The following is a 26,263-nucleotide window of genomic DNA, read 5'->3' as shown; positions in this document are numbered from 1 at the left end:
GCAGACAGTGCCATGGCACTGACGAGAATGCCACTTCACCACTGACGGCCCCTTTTCAGACAGGAGCGGGGGCCACGTGCTGCGGAGAGAGGGGGGACGGCGGGTAGGGGATGTGCTTTCTCAGCAGAGGCGAGGCCTGCACTGACCTCTGACCCCTTCCATTGCGACAGGGGCATAAACAGCCACATGCCCCGGACTGGAGCTGAGTGTGAGGGCGGAGGAACCTCCCCAGCCAACGCCAAGGTGGCGTCCACGCCCAGGGCTCCTTACCCCAGAGTCCTAGCCAAGACCGCTGAGCATGGTCACCTGTCACCCTCACCTGGGCCACGCACCTCACCACCACCCAGCTTCCCCTGGGGCGTGGGCATGAGAAATGACTTCCAGGGAGTGTTAGAGCTGCGGCAGGAACCGAGAGCAGGTCTGGGCTGTGGGGCACACCTGCCCTTACAGTCACACCCAGGGAGGGCAGCCAGCGGTGTCCGTCCCGCACCTCACTTCTTCACACCCCACCCTCAGCTGGTGTGGACAGGCTCTCCGTCCCCAACTCCGCATCTGATCTCCAGATCTCAAGGCCCAGCGGGCACTAGCACCACCTGCTAGACATGCGAGCAATTCCGGGGACACGCACACCCCCACCCCCACCCCCAGGCCTCACAGTGGACAGGACAGTGCCACGACTGAACCCATCACCTCCCTGGGGTCTGGCACACGCGTCTGGTGATGGGCATATGGATGCCCCATCAGGTCGCCCCGTCTCCTCCTGGGGGGGCGGCCCGCAGAGCCCTGGTGTTTTGTGGCAGAGCCACCTGGGAGCCGCCGCCGCTGCATTCGGGGCAGCCCCACACCTTCGCTGGCACCGTCTTCACAGAGTGTGAGGCCTCATGGACTCAGACTCCCCTGAGTCGGAACGTGTGGTTATCCAGCCGCAAGCGCTCTGAGGTATACCCTGGAGCCCAGGAAGCAGATGAGTAGGGTGAGAGCCATCCTGCTCGTCCACCTCCTGCAGTGAGCACATGGTTTTAAGGGCTTTCGTATGTATGCTGCCTGCGTGGCACACTTACTGTGATTTTAAATTGGCTCCATCCGCCCAGTAAAGCGGCTTCTCCTTCGGCATCACATGAGCACGTGTGTCCCAACTGCAGCCTCTGAGCATCCTAAGGCGCTTGTCAACAGTCTCGAGGAGTTTCTGCTGTGAGAATCCGTAGAACTGGCTTCTAAACACAGATTTATCCGTGTGATACTGGGGGGTTCTTTGCCCTCTGAGCCTCAGGTCCTTTGCTGTAAAGCCAGGGTGAGGGGCCACCCCTGGAGCCATGCGAGTGTGTGGGGCGGTCCTCGCACACAGCATTGCTCCCCTGAAGGTTGGCTGCATCCTGAGGAGACAGTCCAGCTCTGAGCAGAACCTCAGAGCCTTCGCCCCCACTCACCCCACGCCCATTCCTTTCCATCTCCCACACTGCCTGCATGCAACCCCCCATCGAGCAACAACCCCATCCTTTCCGGTAGGAAACAAGGAAGACCCTGTCTCCTTCCAGGCAGCCTCACCCACCTGCTCCCTCCCCCACTGCAGCAGGGCCAGGTGGGCCAGGGCTCCTGGGCATGCCCGGTGACGACGGCGTCTGGTCTCTTCCTGTGCAGGTGGGCATTCACGCTGATCATCATCTCGTCCTACACGGCCAACCTGGCCGCCTTCCTGACGGTGCAGCGCATGGACGTGCCCATTGAGTCGGTGGACGACCTGGCCGACCAGACCACCATCGAGTACGGCACCATCCATGGCGGCTCCAGCATGACCTTCTTCCAAGTAAAGCCACTTGGTCTCACACCAACATGGGGGTCGGGCAGCACACGGGGGAGACGTCTGTCCCTGAGACTGGGACCTCTCTCCTCATCCAGATCTCTTTGGAGCACCTGCTTTGGGGTTCACATGAGATTCGTGTTCCTCCTGCTCCACAAAATGCCCCTGAGACTTGGGGTTAGTGTCCGCCTGTCCCCAGTGCGGCACGTGGACACATGTGGTAGTTGAGATTATTTTAGGTACTATTTGGCAGAACTATTTTTTTAATCGCAGTAGTTTCCTATTTCTTTTTAAATGAGTGTTAGAAATGTATATGCAGTGAATCTAATCTGTACTTTTATTTATATTGCTGCATAGGATGAGGCTAATGCATATATTTAAATATTCTCTAAGTTACTTTAATTTTATAGGTCACTTAGACAAAGCAAGATTAGAATAATATGCAAATGACTGGAGTGTAAGGAACTCTAGATTAAATGCACTGGTTTTATTGATCCCAGACTGGGTCAGATCAGAACCCTAGTGGCTTCTTGGGGTTCTCTTGCGAGGCCCCGGAGGCCCTGCCACAGGGTGAGCTGCACGGCAGACGGAGGGCGGGTTCCCACAGGCTCAGGACCCCAGGGAAGCAGGGTCTCCAGAGTTAATGGTGGAACCAGCCACGTTCATTTTCATGAACAAGTCCAGGCCTCAGTCTCTGTTTCCCTGCGAGTCTTGGAGCCTGTGAATACAGGGTCAGTGATGACATCGTGCAAACAAGGGTTTGGCGAGACCCAGACTCCCTCTGTCCCGTTATTACCTGTTGTTACTGGACTGGTAACTGGCTGAGGGCTGCTGGGAAAGAACCGGCGCTGGCCTGAAGGCGGCATCTCTGTACAAGTCCCGGCTGGAGCTGGGGCCACTGCCCCAGCCTGAAGGCCGAGGAAGGACACCCCCCAGGTTCCCATTTGCACCATCAGATGGGCCTGGCCACAGCCTCTTGGCAGACGAGGCCAAACCAGGCACCCAGCCTCCAGGCAGAGGCCACAGCCTGCGGACCTGTGTCTTCCTTCTCCTTCTGTGAAAGGCGTCAGGGCCCCATCCACCTCCCGCCATCAGGCGTTGAGAGGTGATGGGACAGGAAGGGCCATGGGATAGGATGAGGGGATTGAGGAGCAGGAGGGCCAGAATTGTAAGGTCCACTGTGATCCCGCCCCCCTTTTTGTGTTTGGTTAATCCTCACACAAGGATATTTTTCCTTTGATTTTTAGAGAGAATGGAAGGGAGGGGGAGAGACAGAGACACATGGATTGGTTACCTCCCCCACACACCCCAACCACAGCCAGGGAGGAGCCTGCAACCAAGGTCCATGCCCTTGATCGGAATCGAACCCAGGACCCTTCAGCCCGCAGGCCGATGCTCTATCCACTGAGCCAAACCAGCCAGGGCTCTCTCTCTCTCTTTTTAAACTAACATTTCCTTTTCTCTTCCTCCTCCTGCTTCTGTGTGCCCTTTCCCAGAACTCCCGCTACCAGACCTACCAGCGCATGTGGAATTACATGTACTCCAAGCAGCCGAGCGTGTTCGTGAAGAGCACGGAGGAGGGGGTTGCCAGGGTGCTGAACTCCAACTACGCCTTCCTCCTGGAGTCCACCATGAACGAGTACCACCGGCAGCGGAACTGCAACCTCACGCAGGTCGGAGGCCTGCTGGACACCAAGGGCTACGGCATCGGCATGCCTGTCGGTACGCAGAGCCCCAGCCTCAGGGCGCCTCAGCCAGGCAGGCAGAGCACTAGACCACAGGGCACCCTGGAGTCACAGCCCGTTTCTAAGACCAGTGTAGCCATGACATTGGGGTGGGGGGCATTGTTGAGAGCTTAAAAGGAGCAAATCACATGCTCCCACTAATCAGGGAAGCAGTTCTCAATCCTTAATAATTGGAGGGCCACTTGATTAGGTATGAAGTCATTAATTATTATTTTAACTAGAGGCCCGGTGCACAAAAATTTGTGCACTGGGGGGGGGGGTCCCCCAGCCCGGCCTGTGCCCTCTCGCAGTCTGGGACCCCTCGGGAGATAACGACCTGCTGGCTTAGGCCTGCTCCCGGGTGGCAGAGGGCACGCCCAATCCCTAGGTGCAGCCCCTGGTCAGGCTCAGAGCAGGGCCGATTGGGGAGTTGGGGCGCCGCCCCCTGTCATGCACAGAGCAGGGCGGATCGGGAGGTTGCGATGCCACCCTCAGTCACGCTCAGGGTAGGGCCGATTGGGGGGTTGGGGCACCGCCCCCTGTCACACTCAAGGCAGGGTCGATGGGGAGGTTGCGGCGCCACCCCCTGTCACGCACAGAGCAGGGCCGATCAGGGGGTTGGGGCACTGCCCCCTGTCACTCACAGAGCAGGGCCCATCAGGGGGTTGAGGAGCTCCCCCCTGTCATGCACAGAGCAGGGCCACTCAGGGGGTTGAGGAGCTCCCCCCTGTCACTCACAGAGTAGGGCCAATAGGGGAGTTGGGGGCACCGCCCCCTGTCACACACAGAGCAGGGCAGATCAGGGGGTTGGGGCGCTGCACCCTGTCACACTCAGGGCAGGGCCAATGGGGAGGTTATGGCTCTACCCTGTCACACACAGAGCAAGGCCCGTGGAGAGGGATTGGGGCGCCACCCTCTATCACACACAGAGCAGGGCAGATCAGGGGGTTGGGGCGCTGCACCCTGTCACACTCAGGGCAGGGCCGATGGAGAGGTTATGGCTCTACCCTGTCACACACAGAGCAGGGCCCGTGGGGGGTGGGGTGGGGGGGCGCCGCACCCTGTCACACACAGAGCAGGGCCAATCAGGGGGTTGGTGCACCGCACCCTGTCACGAACAGAGCAGGGCAGATAGGGAGATTGTGGCCCCACCCCCTGTCACACACAGAGCCACAGGGCGATCAGGGGGTTGGGGAGCTCCCCCCTATCAGGCACAGAGCAGGGCTGATCAGGGTGTTGGGGCGCCTTCTCCTGTCACGAACAGAGCAGGGCGGATGGGGAGGTTGTGGCCCTGCCCCCTGTCACACACAGAGCCGCAGGGCGATCAGGGGGTTTGGGTGCTGCCCCCTGTCACGCTGATCCCGGTGCGGGGAGGCATATTACCCTTTTACTATATAGGATAGAAGCCTGGTGCATGGGTGGGGGCCGGCTGGTTTGCCCTGAAGGGTGTCCTGGATCAGGGTGGGGGTCCCCACTGGGGTGCCTGGCCAGTCTGGGTGAGGGGCTGAGGGCCGTTTTCAGGCTGGCGGGTGACTGAAGCTCCCAACCGCTCCTTTTTTCTTTTCTTTTGTTTTATTCTGGGCCAGCTTTAGCTCTGAGGCCTCGCTGCTGAAAGCAGGTTTCTGGCCTTTACCTTCTGTATTTGATACAATGTTGTGGTCCGGCTGGCTGAAGCCCGGCTGACTGAAAGCCAGTTTCTAGGGTTTTGTTTAGCTTCTATATTTCAACATAGTTGCTTAGAGTTGCAGCTGAGAGGCCGGCAAGTCAGGCGGGGAATGTTGGAGTCCGCAGTCACTGGAGCAAGCAAGCCTCCCTGCTCGCTTCAGTGCATGGCTGCCGGCCGCCATCTTGGCTGACAGTTAATTTGCATAAGGATATGCTGATTAGCCAATGGGAAGGGTAGCGGTCGTACGCTAATTACCATGTTTTTCTTTTATTAGTGTAGATATCTTTTTAATGATTTCAGAGAGAAAGGGAGAGGGAGAGAGAGATAGAAACATCAATGATGAGAGAGAATCATGGATCGGCTCCCTCCTGCACACCCCACATTGAGGATGGAGCCCACAACCCGGGCATGTGCCCTGACCAAGCATCGAACCATGACCTTCTTGTTCATAGGTCAACGCTCAACCACCGAGCCACACCAGCCAGGCAATGAATGAATGAATTATTACATGGCATGTTGGTGCCCTGGGTAGATTCTTTCAGCCTCTGCTTTCCGCTCTCCTGCCCTTTGGCTGTTTCTCTATTGATTGACATCTAGTAGTGGGAAGGAGAAGGAGAAGATGGTAAAACCCAAATGAATTCATTTTGCTATTAGTGTCCCTGGTGAAAGTTTTATTACAGAAGAAGACTGACACGGTTTGATGAGATGGCTTTCAAGTCACATGTGTTCTCACGGATGCACCTCCTCCGAGTCAGCGTCCGAGTCAGCGTCCAGTTTGCAGACCGCATGCCATCTGGCTGGTGTAGGAGATAGAGAGGTTTGGCTTCCAGAAGGTGGCTTCTAAAGGATGCTTGTGCTTTGACCGTTCCTCTACCTCTACCAGAGTTGCAGGGAAGCCTTTGAGCTGCTGGTTGTGATTGTGGAGCATCTGACATGTTTCCCAGGTGATTTCGGTGCATACCCTCCTCCACATGCAACCGAGAGCCACGCTGTGTAGGGCTGACCTTGTCTGACCTGTCCTTGTACAAGACCACAGGGAAGAAGTGGGAACTGAGGCCATCAGACCATGTGGGGAACTTGACATACAGCATGTGCATCTTTGCTGGCACCTCACCCCCCCCCCCGCCCAACTCCCCACTGGGTCTCTATAAGCTATAGGCTCCAGGTAGCCCTGGGAAGTGAGAAGAGCATGAGCTGGAGTCAGGCTGGCCTGGGGATGCCCTGCTTGCTGCCTGAGGGGCCTTGTTTCGGTCATTTAACTTCTCTGGGTCAGTTTTCCCAGTTGGAAAATTAGGCTTCTCGTGCCCACCTTGTAGAGTTCTTGCGAGGGTTATATCTGATCATCGATCAGGTGCCTACCACAGGGCCCACAACTAGCCTGCAGGGGGTCATTGGTGCCCTCCCCTCGTCCATAGTCCTCTGTTTTTTGATAAAAGCAGATAACCTTTTAAAGACTGATCAGAAACCAAGCCAAAGGACACAGGTAATAATATGTTTCATCCTTGAACTCTGTACATTCTGACTCCAGCAGTTCTGTAACCTGGGGCCTCGCTCAGGGCACTCACACACCTGCACACCCTCACATGTGCGTGCATAGTGATGCCCATTGACATCACAGAGGGTAGGCCCTTGGAGAAATTTCTTGGCTGACATTTTGTTTCAAGATCCTGTAGTGAACCACGAAATGAACCTGAGGTGCGCCTTGATAATACTTCAGCAGGGAAACAGTTTTTAGCTCAAGTGTCAAATGCTTAAAAAGTTTCATGGAACAAACAGGTGGAGAGTTGGCATAAGGCAGACGGATTCTAGAAATGTCCGTCGGTGACCAAGGAAGCAGGGAGGGAAGTGCCTGTGTCCTGCGTCTGACAGGAGCTTTCGCACACGTGCCATCTTATTGAATCTTCCCGCTTTGGCAGTAGATGTGATCCTTCCCGTTCCAGAGGGAAGGACTGACACTTAGAGCTGACAAGCTGCTCGTCAGAGGTCCCAGAGCAAGTAGAGGAGCGAGCTGGGTGGGCCTAGACCATGTTGCCAGGGGCCCCGCCCAGTGGGAAGGAGGGGGAGGCGGGAAGGTGAGCTGTGGGCTAGTCTAGGTTCTCAGTTCCGGCTGTTGTGGCGGAATTTCGGTCCAGCTGAGGTGACGTCCAGGAGACAAGCATGTGTGTCATGCTTCAGCGGGAGATCAGGCATAGCTGTAGCCTACGTGATGTGGTGGGACCGGGAATCAGGAGACACAGCAAGGGGTGCAATGGAAAGCTAATCAGGTGGTGCAGGGCTAAGTGGGCAGAAGGAGCAAGTGGAGTGTCCTTCCAGGGGACCCCGTGTGCTGCTGAGGTTCGGCTGAAAATGCCTTGAAAATGGCTTGAAGCACCTCACTGGGCTGGACAGTTGCCTTCAAACCTGGGCTGCTCATTTGTCCACCGGCCGCCACGTCCATTAGTCCCAGGGGCTCTTCCTGCAGGCGGGAGGCATGCTGCTGGGCACCCGCAGCCACACAGGTGCCTGAGGCTGCGGCCTGGGGCTTGCACGCCCAGCCCAGGCTGAGCTGCAGTGGGGCAGGTTCCTTCATTTGTGGGGTCCTAGGCTGTCCTTGCCTGTCAAAGTGCAGCCCCTGGCTCAGCAGCAGGGTATCACCATGGAGCTCCCTAAAAATGCAGACCCCCCTGAATCAGAGTCTGCAGCTAGCCAGGCCCCCAGTAATCCCTGTGCACATTGAAGTTTGAGAGCACTGGTCTACTTGTCCCAACCTTCTGCCTGAATTTTCCACCATAGTCTCCCCCGGGGTAGCTGTCCACTCAGGCCTCCACGGAGCTGGGCAAGGACACTGGGCAGCTCAGTGGATTTCCAGCCTCTTGGCAGTATTTTTTGTTGTTGTTTGTTTAGTTCAAAGCGGAAAGAAGAGGGAGAGAAACATCAGTGATGAGAGGGAATCATTGATCAGCTGCTTCCTGCACACCCACCACTGGGGATCAAGTCTGCAACCCAGGCATATACCCTTGACCAGAATCGAACCCAGAACCCTTCAGTCTTTAGGCCGACACTCTATCCACCGAGACAAACCGGCCGGGGCTTGGCAGTTTTTTCTTAATGATATCAGGCCTCAGCCTGTGCCAGGCATTGAGCCTTCCACGGCTTCATGTAAGCCTGTCTTTGTGATTAAATCTAAATCTAGACTCATCGCTCCTTAACCAATATGGTCCAGAACATTTTTAAAAGAATTGTACTGAACAGAAGCCTTCTGAGTGGGGAGGGAGGGAGGAGCAGTGTGACAGGGTGTGGGCCAGCCAGTGGGCCTGGCCACTCGGTGCCTATGTGAGGGTGTGGGTGCCGGTACTGGATTCTCGTCGGATGGAGAAGAGGCGCTTCGACCCCACTGGGTGCCTCTCATTCATCGGTGGCTGCTCAGGGTACAGGGTTGTTAGCTGTAATGTAGAAAGAGCTATAAATGCCCAGAGATTATTTAAATAAAGTAGAAAATAGACAGCTGCCCACCTGAGAGGTGACATCACAGATTCTCCTCCTTGGCCTCAAACCTGGGATGCAGATGGAGGCTTTGCAAGCAGCTTCCTGCCTGAGTGTGTCCTGGACCACAGGGGCCCGTGGGTGGGAGCAGGTGCCACGCTGCCTGGGACGCTGTCCCTTCACCCACACTGGGTCCTGGACAGGGGTCCCGGACAAGGAAAGCAGAAATTCCTGCGTGAGGCCGAGCTCTTCTTCTCCTCCAGGTCCCCTGGTAGCACCAAGAGCAGCGGCTGCAGGGCCCCCACCCCCAGGGAAGCGGGGATCGGCCAGAGGCTCCTGGAAGGGAGCAGGTGCCGGGAGAGGACTCACACCCTGCCCGGCTCTCTGTGCCGCAGGCTCAGCCTTCCGGGACGAGTTCGACCTGGCCATCCTCCAGCTGCAGGAAAACAACCGCCTGGAGATTCTGAAGCGCAAGTGGTGGGAAGGGGGTAAGTGCCCCAAGGAGGAAGACCACAGAGCCAGAGGTAAGGGCCACCCGGGAGGCCGCGGGCTGTTCCTGTGCATCCGGCCAGCCAGTGGCTTCCGAGGCTTGTGGACAGCAGGCCTTGGAAGAACCCAGGGCTGGGCTGGGGCTGGGCTGGGGCTGGGCTGGGGCTGGCTGGGTCCTTTCTCAGGGTCCTGGCATAGCCTAGTGTCAATGCCCACCTGACTCAGGTGCCAGAGGCACTTCCACCCTGGCTCACGCGTCTAACCACCTCTCACCTGGCCACCTCTCACCTGGCCCACCTCTCACCTGGCCCACCTCTTACCCTGGTCTACACCCCTCCCCTCAGAGCCTGTCCTTCCCCCATGCCTGCAGAGGCCACAGTGGGCAGGCTGTGGGCAGGCTGTGGGCGGAGGCCACAGTGGGCAGGCTGTGGGCAGAGGCCACAGTGGGCAGGCTGTGGGCAGAGGCCGCAGTGGGCAGGCTGTGGGCAGAGTCTGCTGGTGTCACAGGTGGAGCGGAGATGAGCCCATGGAAAGGTGGCCCGCAGGGTGACACCAGGGGAGCTGTGGGCAGCCATGTGGCCCTCCACCACCCAGTGCAAACACATGTGATTGAAAACCATCTAATCCAGTGGTTCTCAACCTTCTGGCCCTTTAAATACAGTTCCTCATGTTGTGACCCAACCATAAAATTATTTTCGTTGCTACTTCATAACTGTAATGTTGCTACTGTTGTGAATTGTAATGTAAATATCTGATATGCAGGATGGTCTTAGGCGACCCCTGTGAAAGGGTCGTTCAACCACCAAAGGGGTCGAGACCCACAGGTTGAGAACCACTGAAATCCGACCAGGCAGGAGAGTTGAAATAAAATGCGATTATCGACAAGCTGGCGTTTGCTAATGTCCCGTGACAGCGGTGAGCGTGAGAGTGCTGGGAAAGAGGCCCTGTCCCGGAGAGGAGGAGGGACGTATTGATGATGGATCTGAAGAATCTGAGATAGAAGTGGAGGGTGGCCCTGGGCCAGGGCGAGAGCCCCTGGTCCTTCCTGGGACTGACTAGCAACACCCTGGGCCCCTCTCCCGCCCCACCCGCGGTGCCCGGCGCCCTCTGTGACTGGGCGGGCACTGGGCAGAGGACACTGCATTCTTGTGTCATCTTGTGGATGACAGCACCTCAGACAGGGACCCAGTCTCACTGCTTCTGGGCCCCCAGCCTCCCCCAGCGCCTGGCACTGGGTCGGCATTCGGTAATGTTGGTGGGAGGGGACTGTGCTGACAGCTGCCACAGCAGCCGATGACCACGCTCCTGGGCCTCTACGGTGGCGATTGAAACTGTGCTTACAATTACTTCCTCAGTAGCCTTTATGCCCAGGGTTTTCTATGCAGTCCAGGTGCCCCTGGGGAGCCAGGAGCAGAGCAGGCATGGCCTCGGAGCCACGAGGGCCTGTGGCGGCCAGACCGGCCTCGCTTCCCTCCTCCCGCTGCTTTCCTTCCTGCTGGAGCCGCATCCCACTGCATCGCCAAGGTTTCCCTCGTCGCTACTGAGTTCACCTCACTCCCTAGTTTCTCCTTCCGTCCCTGACCCCTAAACCTGCCACAGGCCCTCCCTTTGGGCACTCATTTCCGTATCTGTGTGTGTTTATCTATACTCTCAAGCCCACAGAGAAGCGGAGGCGGCAGTCAAACTGGCAGACACGTGGGCATGATGACCTGGGATCTGGGCGCCTCAGAGTTTTTGCGCAGGGACCTCGATGTACCCATCTCTCCCCTTTAGATGTCACCCGAAGTCTAATGGGCTCTGTCCCTCCTCCCGCTGTTTTCCTTCCTGCTGGACACACACACACCCACAAGTGAAGCTCTTCACCTCTTCACACGCCGAGGATGGTTCTCTTCCTGAGGCAGTTTTGAGGATTCGGGACCATGGGCTGTGGGTCAAATGGACCCCATTTTACAGATGCTCTTGTGCCAGACACTGCTAAAGGCCATTGCGCCCAGTGTCCCTTTGTGGGAAAGAGAGGCAATAACATTCCACCTCAGGCCCATTATGAAGATTGAAGGAGTTAAACTGTGTTCAAAGCTCAGCACCGTGCCTGGCCCAAAAGAAATGAGTGCGAGTTTTATTCTAAAATCTCAGTCTAAAGGAGCATTAAGGCACAACGAGAGGTCTAAACAGTATCCACGAGCCACAGGGTGCCTGTCCACGCACCCACGCTCCTCAGGCTAGAGAGCTCTTCGAAAATCGACTCTTAGGGCATTTATTTTGTGTCTGTTGACATCTTTCTCTCATGGACTATAAGAAACCAAGGTCAGGGCCTGGCTCTTATTTTTGTATCCCAGTAACCAGCATATTATCTGCAGCAGTGTTTGATGGAAGGATAAACAACAAATGAATGAATGAATGAATGAATGAATGAGAAAACTTCTCAAGGACCTCCAGCCTGGTACCATTTTCACCCTCATCCTATGTTTGCTTCCTCCCAAACAGGGACACTGACCCCAGGTGTTGGCATTGCAAGTGTCCACACTGTCCCCATTGCATCCAACAAACACTGTGGCCCCTGCCTGCCAGGCACTGTGCTAGGCTCTGGAATGACAAAAAGGAATACGATATGGCCCCTCTCCAGAGGGCTGGAACCCAGAGAGAGGCACAGCGAGTCTGTAAGATGGCTGTGCTGTGGGGCTGCTTTACTGAAGGAAGTTATGAAGCCCAGAGGAAGGCATGATTGATTCTGGGCAGAGGTCAGGAATGCTTTGGGGAGACGGTTGGCCAGGATCTCAAAGATTTGTTAGAGCCACGGTTTCAGGAGTGCTGGGGAGCACAGGGGCTGCACTCAGCAGCTGCTCTGGGTGAGCAGGAGGAGGTTGGAGCTACGAGGGCGCTGAAACCTGGCCAAGGCCCTTGGACTGTCCATCAGTGTGTCGCAGGCTTTCCCACAGAGGGCTATAGCAGAGGACAATGGTGTACACTCTTAGGATGTGCGGACATCGCCTCAAGTAGCCCACCATGCTTAGAATTTCCTTCAAGTGTTCTGTTTTGTCCTATAAATACGTGTGGATTTTGCATCTGAGCACATAATGTAGGCATGTTTATTTAATGTAAAAACGCTTTTCCGATCTAAGCTTGAAATTAATCAGCATTCCAGGAAGAAGCCCCATAGACTGCCCAGAGCTTTGCTGGTGCCCAGCACATGAATCCCACACCGGACTGACCGGGTTTGAGGGAATTGGCTGCGACCTCCTGGGCTCCGGGTGCAATGGGGCAGGGTGGAAGCAGTGCTGGGGGGTAGAGCTCTGAGCTCTTGGTGGTATTCATGGGCCCAGGGGACAGTCATTGCAGAAAAATGTTCTTAGCAGTCATAGTGTTTGGCCCTGGCCAGTTTGGCTCAGTGGATAGAGCAGCCGTGGGCAAACTATGGCCCACGGGCCGGATCCGGCCCGTTTGAAATGAATAAAACTAAAAAAAAAAAAAGGCAGTACCCTTTTATGTAATGATATTTACTTTGAATTTATATTAGTTAACACAAACACTCCATCCATGCTTTTGTTCCGGCCCTCCGGTCCAGTTTAAGAACCCATTGTGGCCCTCGAGTCAAAAAGTTTGCCCACCCCTGGGATAGAGCATTGGCCTGCAGACCGAAGGGTCCCAGGTTCGATTCCAGTCAAGGGCACGTACCTCGGTTGCAAGCTCCTCCCTGGCCAGGGCCCTGGTCCGAACTTGTGCAGGAGGCAACCCATCGATATGTTTCTCTCACATGGATGTTTCTCTCTGTCTCTCCCTCTCCCTTCCACTCTCCCTAAAACCAATGGAAAAGTATCCTCGGGTGAGGATTAACAAAAAAGAAGTCATGGTGTTTGATTTGTTAGAAAAGTATTTTGGAAAACCAAAGGCTAATTACCTGCAGGGCCTAAGCATGCAGTTAGAGAGAGTGAAGAGAGAATAGGAGAGCCGGGCACCTCATCTGCAAACCAGATGCCGAAGGGCTCCCTGGTCAGGACAGGGGCTTCCGAGCAGGAAAGGATGTGCTTGCGCGTGGCAGGTCCCCGGAAGGAGCCTGTCCTGCTGGGGGGTGGAGAGTGGCAGATGCAGCTTCTAGAGTCGTTGGGGATTCCAACAGGGAAAGAGATTTTTGCTGGAGTTGGGCAAGCCCCGGAAGTACGTGTCATGCTTGGTGGACGGAGGGCATGAGAGACGGCACAGGGACCCGTGTGGGAGGTCTGTTTCCTGGACCCCAGACAAGAAGATTGGAAATCGAATGTGTGAAGACATGGGGCAGACTTAGAACATGTCCCATGTCCTCACACATCCTCTCCTGGCCTGAAAAGCACGCTGGGTGAAGGGGAACAGAGGAAACGCTGCCTTTAGCTGAGTTTAAAACGGAAATGACTGAGAAGTCTGTACGTTTTTGGCAATCAAGTGGGAATGGCAATGTGAGAAGAAATGAGGTGCATTTATAGAAAATGGTTATCATTGTGGTAGAGTGGTTGGCTTTGGAAATTCTCCCCCTTCCACAGCGGGCTCAGAGGCTGATCTGAGGGAGCGCAGGAGGGCTGGGGAGACCCACAGCCCGGCCCAGCGCGATGGAGGGCATGGCCAGGACGCTGCTCCGCTCTGCCGGCTGCGAGACACGCTTCTCTGGCCTGGAGAAGAGCTGAGCTGATGAGAAGGTGGAAGTCACCTGCCCGCCCGGTGCCCCAGAAGATGCCAGGCTCCCACCCACCACCATGTCCCTGCCTCTGCGGTGAGAAGCAGGATGCCGCCAGGAGGGTGCAACTCAGCATGACAGCCGGAACGCCACTCCCCTCCAGCCACCGCAGCGTGTGCCCCAGTAAGGCAGTGGCCCCACGTCTGCCGTGGCTGAAGCCCAAACAAAAAAAGGCGTCCTGGCCACGACAGTTCACGTGACCTCTGACCCAGGAGAAGCCCGCTGAAGCGAGAGGCCCTGGCTTGGTCAAATCCACCATCAGACTCAGGGCTATCTGCTTGAGACCCCTCCTGAGCCAGGAGAGCAGGACCGCACGACCCCAAGACCCTTCCTCAATGGCCTCTGGGAACATCTGTCTCCCCCTCGTGCCGCACATTGACCGAGAGCAGTGGTTGGAGCGCCAGGTGCTCTTCTCTTCCCGACTTAGAACAGCATGCACGTGCCCAGAGGAATGAGAAGACTGTAGATGAGGCAGAGACGGAGGCGAGGGAACTGTGAGGGGCCGAAGCAGAGGGCCGGCTTCAGGCGCTAAAGAACCAGGCAGTGCGTGGTGCCTAACACAATCCCTTCTGCCTTGCCATCCTATGAAAATGCAAAGCATTTCAAAGAAAGACACTGTGCTGTCCCACCTCTAGTCCACACCCCGAGGAGAGCCCTGGCCTGGGTGAGCTGCCCGGTCCGATCCCCCGCAGCTCCGACTTGGCACTGCTGGGACCCACGCACTGCCCTTTGCTTCGCCTCGGCCATGCCTTGCCTGCCTCCGGCTCCGTGGCACCCACCTGCCTGCACAGCTGAGAATGGCCCGCAGCTTCTGTGGAGGACGGGAGAAGCACACAGGAGCAGGCTTCCTTCCAAGCTGTTTCATTTTCTTCTGCCTTTTCTTCTCCAAAACACTCCTTTTGCTGTTTTCTCAGTCAGCTCCCCTAGAAAGAAGTACTGCTAGCCACTGGCAGATGCCAGCACCCCAGTTCAAGGGGATAGGGTTGCTGACGGCTCACAGAACCATTGCTAGAGTCTCAAAAAGGCAGGAGGTGGGTTCCAAGGCAATGAAATACCTTTATCTTGAAAAACACGAGCTCACAATCAAGTTTAAAGGAACATCAATACCTCCCCAGGCTGTGAAGCTCAGGGTCCCCTTTCAAGGGGAAGGGCAGCCAGTGACTCTCCTCACACAATCCTGAGAGCAGGAAGCCTGCTCACCAGCACAGCTTGGGAATGAACGTGTGAGACGTCTCAGCGAGTGTGGGAGTTAGGGAGTGTCTTAAAGAGACGCTTGCAGAGAAAGCTTCTCCCTAATCAAATACAATTCACAGCCAAGAGGCAGAGGCTGGGTGCAGAGAGCGGCATCAGGAATCGAGGCCCCTGGTGGCCCAGCAGGCGGGCATCACAGGAGGTCGCAGCCGTAGAGACTGCCGCCAACTCTATCTGGAAACTAAGTCAGTAGATCATTGATTCAAACATGTGATGCATGTTCTCGAGAACAGAAGGGGATTGGATCAGTGGAACTAACAGCCACGCCTGGGACCCCTTCCCCCCCCCCAGTCGCTCCAGGGTGGGGGTCCCAGGGATGAGTTCCATCATGGGGCGCCAGATTGAGTTCTGTCATCACGGCCCTGCAACCGGAGGGACTCCAGCTCCTGGGAGAGGTGTGTGGGGTGGGGTCAGGGCCCAGCAGGTTGCCTGACTCCAGGCCCCGGGCTTCCTTGTCAGGAAAATGAAAAGAAGAGCAGTGCTGCCCTGGCCCAGAGGCTCAGCTGGTTGGGCGTCGGCCGAGCACCAAAGGTTGCCAATTTGATTCTTGGTCAGGGCACATGTCTCGGTTGCAGTTGTGGGCTTGATCCCAGTAGGGGGCATGCAAGAGGCAGCCGATTAGTGTTTTGCTCTCACATCAATGTTTCCTCCCTCTGCCTTCCTCTCTCTTTAGAAATCAATTATATATATAATTTTAAATGGGTAGTGCTGATTTCACAGGGCAACTGTTAGGATTGAATTTAAATGTTTGGCATGGTAGCTCTGTTCATAGTAAACACTTATAAAGAACAACTTGGTTTGTATAAAGAACATTAGCCAGGCAGTAAGATTTTTACATCATAGGTGTGAAAACTTGGGCAACTTAAGTGCTCTGAATTTTCATTTCTTTAACTGTAAAATTTGGACAGCGGGTCTTCTTTACAGTGTTTTTAATAATTGAATGAGGTAAAAAATGTTTTTAAAACTGAAGTGCTTGAGCTCAGATTTGGATACATTGTAAAGTGCCTCCCCCATAATTTGTGTTTTGATAAATTGCAAAACTTATCAAATGCCTTTCCCATCCCCTTTCCATTTCATGTCCCTTCCCCTACATTCTCCATCTCTGTCTCCATAGCTGCTAGGTCTAGTCAGCAGAGGCCCAGGAAGTGCCAGGAGAATGACAAGCATGCTATGCCAGTCCTCGGCGTCTTTTCCGGGAAGGCCGTGCAGGCAGCTTACACGTGGCCCATGTGACGTTGCTATTTACAACAAATAAGTGTGGCGATGGGCCATTGCATATGTTTGTAGGTGAATGTGATTCTGAAATAGAAGGTACTTGAAAGTCATATTGGTTAAAAAATTCATGTCTGATCAGATGTTTTCAATGGGGAGCATTGCATAGAGCTCCAGCACCTGGCATCCTGTTCGGCTCAGGAAGCTCCTTAAAAATGCGTGCTGACTGACGTCAGAGAAGAACTGCGCTGTCCCTTGGCGAGACTGCGCAGTCTCTCCTTTCCCCCGCCTGCCTCGTGGCTCCTGGGGCCTCTCTCTGTCTCTGCCTCCCCGGCCACAGCTGCCCCTTCCTTGTCCAAAAATAACTTCCCTGCATCTCAGTCGCACGTGTCTACAGTGCGGCCTGGAGACATGCAAGGCTTGGAGGGATGAGACATGTACGCACCCAACCCCAAGCGGTGATATTCCCCAGTCCACGCTGAAGGCAGGGCAGGCGGGTGGGTGGGGGCTGGAGAGCCACATCTGCTCAGAGGCACACCCTCCCGGGCTCCCTTCAGCAACTCACAGTTTCTGCAGTTTTAGAAACAGGTTTGTTTCTATGTGTCTGTCAGCTGTCGTTTGTATTTGTGTGTGACACCAAGTCAGTATTAACAACCATGAGTTGTGGGGAGAGCTCAATTCTGTTTCACTCGATACGATCTTACTGCTAGGGCACAGCGGAGGCTCGAGGCGAGTGTCAGTAGAAACCACAGTTTGAGAACCTTCTGTTTAGGTGGATCTGTGTGCTCCCATCTGAAGAGGGCGGGGGGCGGGGATAGATGGCCCCTGGGGGTGCCTCTGGGAGGGCAGTGAGGTCCTGTGGTCAAGCCCAAAGGAGCCCCACCAGAGGCTGCTCTGAGGGACTGGGCTGTTGAAGGCATCTGACTTCTGGGAGGATGAGGGGTGACATGACAGTGAGGAAAAAAGTGCTGCAGCCTCTCTCAGCACTCACTCCCCCCACCACCCCCCACCCCCGCTCCTCTGTCTCTCAGCTCTGACTCTGCCAGCATCTACTCTTGCTTCCACTTTCCAACGCATCCCTAAAGGCACGAGTGGCCTATAAGGCTCCCCCCAAAGGGAGAGACCACTCAGCCAGGAACCACCGGCTGGAACCAGTGCCGATGACTGACACGGGGCCCTGAAACAGGAGAAGCTGGGAAAGAGAGCCCGCCCGTGGGGTGTCTGTGACTCCCAGTCCCCAGCAGCATCTTGTTCAACACTCAGGCCCTCCAGAAAGCTTCCCTGGGCTCATCAAAATCACCCAGCACAGAACCAGCGTCTGCCGGCACAGAACCAGCGTCTGCCGGCCTCCCGCCTGCCTCCCGCCTGCCTGCGTGAAGTGCTGCCCCGCACAGCAGGCATTGTTCCCCTGGCCAGCCGCTCAGTATAGTCTGGGCTGATGCCTCTGACCAGGCTGGGAGCACTGGGCAAGGGGTGCCACGCTTTACTATTATTTCAAACAAAATGTAATTGGGGATGAACACATATCACAGTGTGGACCCAAAGCTTTTGATAATTCAGGTTTCTGCGCCTGGGATGTCTTCATCCTCTTTCTGTCTGCTCATTCTTTCAACACCCACTTCTCGGGCTCTCACTGGGCTCCCACCACCATGGCTGTGGAGTTGCCAGCTGAGCAAGGTGGACCCCCCCTCACGGAGTGCACAGTCTCATGGGGAGTCCAGATAACACAGAATTAAACTCATGTACTGTTTTATGCAGCCTTGGAACGGTAGACAGTGCAGAATCAGTAAAACACAAAAGCGATACAACTAACAGAATCAGGCAACACCAGGAAGAAGTGAGCTGGAGGAGGTGACCCCTGAGCTCCATCTGAAAGGAGGGGGTGTAGCCAGGGTGTGAATGGGGGTGGGCACAGGTTCCAGGCAGAGGTGCTCACAGGAGTGAAGGACAAGGTAGGATTGACAGTGGGGTACCCTGGGGGCTCCCAACAGCTCTGTTACCAGAGGGTGTGTAGAGTTAGACTGTGCTTTTCAGAAAGGCCACCCAGGCAACTCGGTGTCCAGTAGGGCTGGGGGGTCACAGCTACAAGCAGGAAATCATTCTGTCCCAGAAGAGACGCGGGGCCGGACCCAGGGCAGTGGTAGGAGAGAGAGAGGGAAGGGGAAGGTACTGAAAAGCGTCTCAGAGATGAAATCGGCAGGATTTGGTCACAGCCTGGTGCGTGGAGGAGCAGCAAGAGGCCAAACGCAGGAAAAGGAGGAGACCGTGCCTCCCGGCAAGCAAAGGCGGAGGAGGTGGAAGGGCAGCGGCGGGCAAGGCAGCAGGGATGCCCAGGGCTGCTGGCGGTCACGAAGGCCAGGACTAGACCTTTCCCAATACGTCAGACACAAAATGCTCCTTGGCACATTTGGTGAGGCTGGTTTTAGTGGCACAAGACAAAATTGCATGGGACAAGGAGTGAATAGGAAAAACAAAAGTGAATTCAGAGCACTTCCAAAATCCATAGACAAGACCCCCTAGAACCTAAAGTTTTCCAGCAGCCAAAATTATGTTTGAGGCCTGCAGAAAATTATGTAAAAAGAAAACTGCAAAATTCAATCAAGACAGACATATTTAATTAAATATCTCCAAAATGTGACACTGTTTTGACTTTATTAATTTTTAAATGTAATATTCATAAAAACTTCATTACATTTAGAAACAATTTGTGTGAGATTTTTCTCATTTTGCACAATGGATGCTGAGAAATCACAGCCAATTATAACCTTTTTTTCCCATCAAGTCATTTCAGAAGAAAATTTTTTAAAATGCATTTCACGTAAGAAGTGGGCGCGTTTTCTTCTACTTGCTTTTATGTGAGGTGGGGTCTCCAAATGTAAGCATTTTAGGGCTTTAAAATGTCTTTAAAAATAGTTCTGATAGAAATAACTGCTTCAAAAAGTTTGTCCAAGGACAGAGGGGAAGAGGAGGGCGTGTAGTGGACAGAGTTGGAGGGCCGGGGACTTTCTGCATCCGGGACGTCTTCATCCTTTTTCCTGCTCATCCTTTCACACTGTGAGAAGGAGCAACGTGGGAGCATGTCCGTGCGGAGGGAAAGAGGGAACGAGGGGGGGGAGGACAAGCCGAGGGGCAGGCGGCTGAGGCCGGGAGAGCCAGAGCCCCCCCAGCGGACGGGGCCTGGAGCGGCAGGACCCTCCTGCAGGACCACGAGGGAGTGGAGGCCCGACAAGGGGACCCTGGTGTTTTTTCCATGTAGGACAGCACCCCTCAAAGTGGCAGGGGCAGCGGATAGGAAGTACCTAGCAGCCCCTCAGGAGCTGCCAGACGAGGTGGGCCTGCTTGGTGGGAACCCTTCCCTGGGGACACCGCCCGCCTTCTCCCAGGGGCAGCAGGGAGACCAGCTTGTCCACGATGCTCAGGTGCACATCCCGCACCTGGTCCTCACCCCCCTGAGACCTGGCGCGGGAGCGTCTGCCTGCCCCCAGCCGGATCCTGGGTGCGTGCTCTCCTACGTGTCCCTGTGCCCCCACCTCCCCTTGGACCCTGATGTTTCTCTGGACAAAAACCTTCTGCCCAAATGCTCCCAGGTTAGAGGTGCAAGTGTTCCAGGAAACCTCCAGCAACTTCTCAGAGGCAGAAGCCTGCTCCATGCCCTGTGGCCACGCCTTATCACTGAGCTTTAAACTAATGCCCCGGTTCTGATCATCACAGAGAGGCCTCCTTCCCCTGGAGCCCGGGGGCTGTGCTGGGGACAGAGCACAGGTCCGCTGGGCCCCTCCTTGTGGTGGCCGGCAGCTCCTAGTGTGGGAGGCACCGCACGGCACTGTGTTATGGTAAAATCAAAGTAGAAAACCACAGGCACCCCGCGGCGTCTGCAATGCTGCCCAGGGCTCTCTCTCCAGCTCTCCAAGGCCGTCCGCTCTGGGCCCGGCTCACCCCTTGGGGTTGGGTGAAGCGGGCTTCCTGGCGCTGCCGTAGCTCCACATCCCATGACGACACTGGGGACGGACGTGCAGACGTAGCAGCACCGAGCAGCGCGGTGCCAGCAGCCTCGGGGCATCTTCCTGGTGGAAGGTGCCCTTGGGGGGGGGGGGTTCTTTAATGCCAACGTGACAGGCAGTTACAGAACTGCACTCAGTGCTCAGCGCTGTGGGAACGAAGCACCTTGTAATCCCCCAGATACTCACTGACCATGTACCACACGCCAGGCATCTGCCAGACAAGGAGGCCCAGCAGAAACTGCCTGACTTCAAGGAGCTTAGTCAAGTGCAACTTCTACAAACGCCAATTTGAAAACTAATTTTAGGGCTGCTGGACAAGAGTTACCTATCAAATGTCTTAAATACATATTCCTGGGCTCCATCTCCAGAGGTGTGGGTTTGATAAGCCTGGGGAACAATGAGGAATCGATATTTTAACAAATTTCCCAGGTGGTTCTGATGGGAGGTAGGTTTGGGAACCACTGGTCTGATTGGATAAAAAGTAAGATAAAAAGTTTTAATTTCCAAATTAGTATTTTAGTAAAGATGTCTTTTTCTAACTATAGTTTGGTTAAAACAATTATTCTACATCAAGCAAACACATGATAAATAAGATGGGCTACATTTTATGCAAATACTAGAATGTACAGGTATTTTGGTATCACAGGCGAAATCAAACTTCCCTGAGCTCTTTTCCTACTCCCCCTCCCAGAGCCCTCTCAGAAGCTCTTCTCCAGTCTCCCCCATTGGCAACTCAGGCCCCTCCCCACTTTTCCTCCAGCTACAATGCATTTTTTTTCCAGCAAATAGTCATATCTCTTCAAGGAATATGTATGTAAAGCATCTACAAGACTGACTTTCTGTCATTTAAGTGACTTCAGCATTTTTGATAGAATGTTTATGTCTTCCAGCTCTTTTACACTATTTTTTTGTTATCGCTTTCTTACAGGACTGGGAATGGAGAATATTGGTGGAATCTTTGTGGTTCTTATTTGTGGCTTAATCGTGGCCATTTTTATGGCTATGTTGGAGTTTTTATGGACTCTCCGACACTCAGAAGCTACCGAGGTAAACCTCCAAAGGGGTCTGACCTATAGTGTTGGCAGAAAGGGCAAAGTTCACAGGCTCATGCACAGACAAAAGTGATTTCCTGCAGGTCCGTGCAGGCCTGAGGATGGAGCAGCCCGGGACAGGCCCCAGGGCGGGGCGCCGGCCTCAGAGCTCCCTCCATGCAGCCACAGAAAGGCATTCAACTGCCGGGTCTCAGACTTCTAGGAAACAGGCCAGGAGATAAATGTGGGGAAGGGTTTCATGAACGAGGAGGTCCTATCCACTGTGATCGAGGCTGCATCATGGTAAAGGAAAACAGGCACGAGTGCCTCTGACTAAGGGAAACCACGCCTCACTTCTTCCATCTGAAGGCTCCACTGCAAGTGCAGGTGCTTGGGGAGGCCACAGTGCCCGCGGCTCAGGGGTTTGAATAAATTCAGTTCCCAAACCCGGTGCTCACCAGCTGTGTTAAGTGACTTTCACGTGATGGAAGAGTCTGGCTGGAGAGGAAACTCTATCCCATGCCACCTCCACTCTCTCTGCAAGGCCAGAAAGCCTCACAGGCTAACTGTTCTTTGGTTTTTAAAGTACAGTAGTCTCTGCCTCAGTCTCTGACTCAGATGTCTTGATTCTCCCTCGGAAACTGAGCCTGCGTCAGCTGCTCCCAGCAGCTCAGCGGGGACAGTGCCCCATCCACCTGGGGAGCCCAGCCTCTCACAGGGCCTCACACCGCCTCCCAGCCCCGACTCTGCTCAGCATCTTCTCCACTTTCCAACAGGACTTCATGTCACTGCCCCGCCTCACACCCTTTGCTCTTTCACTCACAGAGGTTCATGGTGCCTGCTACCTCACCAAGAAGTCAGGTGTGACCAGCCCCAAATGAAAACCCCCACCTAAGATGCCCCCCAGCGGAGCCGCCCTGCAGCTGAGGCAGATGTTCCCGTCGTCCTGCCATCTCTGTCTGTGTTGTTGTTGTTGTTTTGATCCTCACCCGAGGATATTTTTCCATTGATTTTTTAGAGCATGGAGAGAGAAAGACAGAGAGAAACATCGATGTGAGAGAAACACATTGATTGGTTGCCTCCTGCACAAGCCCCAATCAGGGCCCCGAGCTGGGGAAGAGCCTGCAACCAAGGTACATGCCCTTGACTGGAATTAAACCCAGGACCCTTCTGTCCACAGGCCAACGCTCTATCCACTGAGCCATACCAGCCAGGGTTCCATCTCTGTCTTGACCCATCTTTTCTCAGCTACCCTAGGATTATCTTTTCTCCCCTTCAATTTTCATCCCTGAACTCTCCCCAAAATCTAAAAATATTTACTCTGTATGTTTAAAATGTCAATATTACTGTTACTCTCACCCTCTCCCTCCCTCTCCCAAACCAACTGCTTCAGTCTCCATTGCCTTGCCTCCCATTCAGCCCTCAATCCAGGGCAGTCTGGCTTTGAAAGGTCATGCTAAAAGGCCCGACCCCTCCCGATGGACAAAAGCAGAGAGAACCTGTTGGGCCTTGTTGAGCCTCAATGTGCCCCTTGACAAAGTGAGCCATTTTCCCAGAAGCTCTCCCTCGCTGGCCTTGCCTGGCACCAAGCTCTCTTGGTTTCTCTCCTACGTCTCTCTACAGCTTTGTCCACGCCTTAAATGAATTCTACTTATTACTTCTAGGCAGAAAGACCAGGCCACGTGTTCCTTTCCCTGAGAAGCCTTCCCCAGGTCTCCCGCCTCTTCCCCAGACCAGAAGAGTTCGTCCTTCCTCTGCCTTTCACCTCTGCACCGCGCACAGAGCAGGCATGCCTGCATGCAGTGCGGGCTGTGGTGCGTAGCACACAGATGGCAGTCAGTACATGTGTGCTGTGACATTCTGTCGCATGTAGCAGATAGGCAGGTGGTGTTGTTTCACCTGTTGTAGTTATTATTAGGAGCACAGAGAAGTCAAGGACCTTGCCTAAGTCTCGGCTACTTAATAACAATAGGGCGTTTAGAGTCCAGGTCTCAGTTCTTACCTCGGGCCGTCCTCTTTTAAATGATGCCACTTCTCTGTAGCCGCTTCAAGTAGAGGATCGGTGCACATTTGGTTACTCCCCCAAGAGCTCACCCATGGCCTGGCCAGACCTTGAAAACTTCAGTGCAGACTCCCAATAGGAAGATGAAGAGCAAGCGACCTGGCTACGGCAGAAGGACAGGCCTGTTGTCAGAACTGGAAGACTGGGAGGAAGAGCATGAACCAGCGGGAGATGGCTTCTCCTGTCGCAGACTGGGCACGCGTCCTTCTTTAGCACAGGGCAGAGGACCAGACAGTATGCACGCCCTTTGCAGTAGATAAGTTTAGGTTCCAATTCTGGGTCAGCTATTTATTAGTCAAGTAATTTTTAGCAAGATGTATAACCTCTGAGCTTCCATTTCCACATCTGTGAAATGGTTATACTAGTGGTAGCAGTGCAAGTTCATGATTTTTTTTTTTTTGCTCTTGCTTTAAACGGTTTTTTTAAAAATCTTTATTGTTGAGAGTATTGTTGAGATGTCCCTCTTTTTTCCCCCCATGGTCCCCTCCACCTGGTTCCCGCTCCATCCCAGGCCTTCGCCACCCTGTTGGCCATAGGTAATGCATGTATGCATATAAAATCTTTGTTTAATCTCTTCCCACCCCTCCCCCAAACCTCTTTCCCTCTGAAAATCATCAGTCTGTTCCATTTCCATGCCTCCGATTCTATTTTATTCACCAGTTTATTCTGTTCATTAGATTTCTTATTCATTTATTTTGATTTTTAGATTCAATTGTTGGTAGATATGTATTTATTGGCATTTTATTCTTCATATATTTTATCTTTTTCTTTTTCTTCTTCTTCTTCCTCTTCTTAAAGAATACCCTTCAGCATTTCATATAATACTGGTTTGGTGGTGATGAACTCCTTTAGCTTTTTCTTGTCTGTGAAGGTCTTTCTCTGACCTTCAATTCTAAATGATAGCTTTGCTGAGAAGAGTAATCTTAGTTGTAAGTGTTTGCTACTCATCACTTTAAATATTTCTTGCCACTCCCTTCTGGCCTGCAGTTTCTGTTGAGAAATCAGCTGACAGTCCTATGGGGACTCCCTTGCTTTTCTCTTGCTGCCTTTAAGGTTCTCTCTTTGTCTTTAATTCCCTTGACATTTTAATTATGATGTGTCTTGGTGTGGTCCTCTTTGGGTTCCTCTTGTTTGGGGTTCTCTGTGCTTCTTGGACTTGTAAGTCTATTTCTTTCACCAGGTCATGGAAGTTTTCTGTCATTATTTCTTCAAATAGGTTTTCAATATCTTGCTCTCTCTCTTCTTCTGTCACCCCCAGGATGTGATGTTGGTATGCTTGAAGTTGTCCCAAAGGCTCCTTACACTATGTTCATATTTTTGGATTCTTTTTTCTTTTTGCTCTTCTGATTGGGTGGTTTTTGCTTCCTCATATTTCAAATTGTTGATTTGACTCTCGAATCCTCTAGTGTTGAATGCCTGAACATTATTCTTTATTTCAGTTAGTGTATGCTTAATTTCTGACTGGTCCTTTTCAATGTCTTTGGCATTCTCACTAAGATTCTTGAAATTCTCACTATGTCCCTTGGAGGTCTCATGAAGATCCTTGAGTAACCTTATAATTGGTTTTGAACTCTGTATCCAGGAGTTTGCATTCTCCCATTTCTTTCATTTGTGACATGTTTCTTTGTCTCTGCATTTTCGCTGCTTCCCTGTGTTTGTTTCTATGTGTTGGGCAGGGCTGCTATTTCTCCTGGAATTGGTAGAGTGGCCTTGTGTGATAGGGGTCCTGTGGGGCCAGTGGCTCAGCCTCCCCAGTCACCTGAGCTGGGCCCTCTAGGTGTGCCCTTGGTTCATGATTCTTTATCTACAATTTGGAACCTAAGAAACTCCAAAAGTTCCAAGTTTTTTAATAAGTTTGTTAAACAAATGCATTTGGTGACAAAGCTTAACTTGAACTGGTATGAAATTTTATGTATGGTCTTTGTCTCATTCAGTGTGAAGGCAAGTACAGTTTGCTATAGAAATATATTGCCGAAACCGGTTTGGCTCAGTGGATGGAGCGTCGGCCTGCGGACTGAAGGGTCCCGGGTTCGATTCCGGTCAAGGGCATGTGCTTGGGTTGCGGGCACATCCCCAGTAGGGGGTGTGCAGGAGGCAGCTGATCGATGTTTCTCTCTCATCGATGTTTCTGACTCTCTATCTCTCTCCCTTCCTCTCTGTAAAAAATCAATAAAATATATTAAAAAAAAAAAAAAAGAAATATCAATGTGTTTGAGTATAGAGTCTGCCCCTGACCCCCACTGGGTGATATATATACTAATCGTATGTGTATTGTATTACCTTCCTAAAACCCAAAACATCTGAAACACAGCTGGACCCGAGGGTTTCCTGTTAGGAGGTTGTGGGTCTGAAGGAACAGTGTTGCTGTGGTTTTGTTGTTCTAGTTATTAGAATGCACGCTCTCCAGCTCTAACCAGTCGACCAAAAGAAATGAGACTCTTTAGCCTGAGATCAGGATGTTCGTGGAGACATGGTTGCTTTTCAAATACTTGACGGACTGGCATGGAGGAGAAGAGTTAGTATTTATTGGGCTTCTGGGTCCAAATGTAGCTGGTATCATGGAAATTTTCAGGGAGAGGTTTGTTAACTTAGCAGCATTTAACAGAAATGAAAAAAAAATAACAATAAATAAGTAAGTTGAGTGGGGGCAGGGCGTTCCCACCACAGAAAGAGCGCTGTCTTTGAAGGTGTTCAGGCCAAGACTGGCGCCAGCGGCTGGGCTGAGGCGCCTGGATGCTGAGTGGCGATGGGAGCAGATGGACTGAAAGGCTCCGTCACCTTCACATCCAGGCCATCTGCGCAGGGTTCAGTGACACAGGCCCCGGCCCTCTGTCTTGCAGGTGTCCGTCTGCCGGGAGATGGTGG

The 26,263-nt window shown here is 53.5% G+C and overlaps 1 protein-coding gene across 1 annotated transcript in view; it reads left to right on the top strand.

The window, feature by feature from the left end:
• Positions 1–26,263, top strand: part of GRIK4 (glutamate ionotropic receptor kainate type subunit 4) — a 189,259-nt gene that overhangs the window by 162,687 nt on the left and 309 nt on the right. Inside the window, exons 14-18 of the mRNA XM_023744716.1 lie at positions 1,639–1,804; positions 3,295–3,520; positions 9,046–9,174; positions 21,234–21,382; positions 26,239–26,259. Coding sequence (XP_023600484.1) covers positions 1,639–1,804; positions 3,295–3,520; positions 9,046–9,174; positions 21,234–21,382; positions 26,239–26,259 — 691 coding nt within the window. The remainder of the gene's footprint in view (positions 1–1,638; positions 1,805–3,294; positions 3,521–9,045; positions 9,175–21,233; positions 21,383–26,238; positions 26,260–26,263) is intronic.

Source organism: Myotis lucifugus, unplaced genomic scaffold, assembly GCF_000147115.1.
Source record: "Myotis lucifugus unplaced genomic scaffold, Myoluc2.0 scaffold_484, whole genome shotgun sequence".
In the NCBI taxonomy this organism is placed as follows: Eukaryota; Metazoa; Chordata; class Mammalia; order Chiroptera; family Vespertilionidae; genus Myotis; species Myotis lucifugus.
Note: the sequence above shows the minus strand (reverse complement) of the source record. Positions and strands in the feature narration are given on the sequence as shown.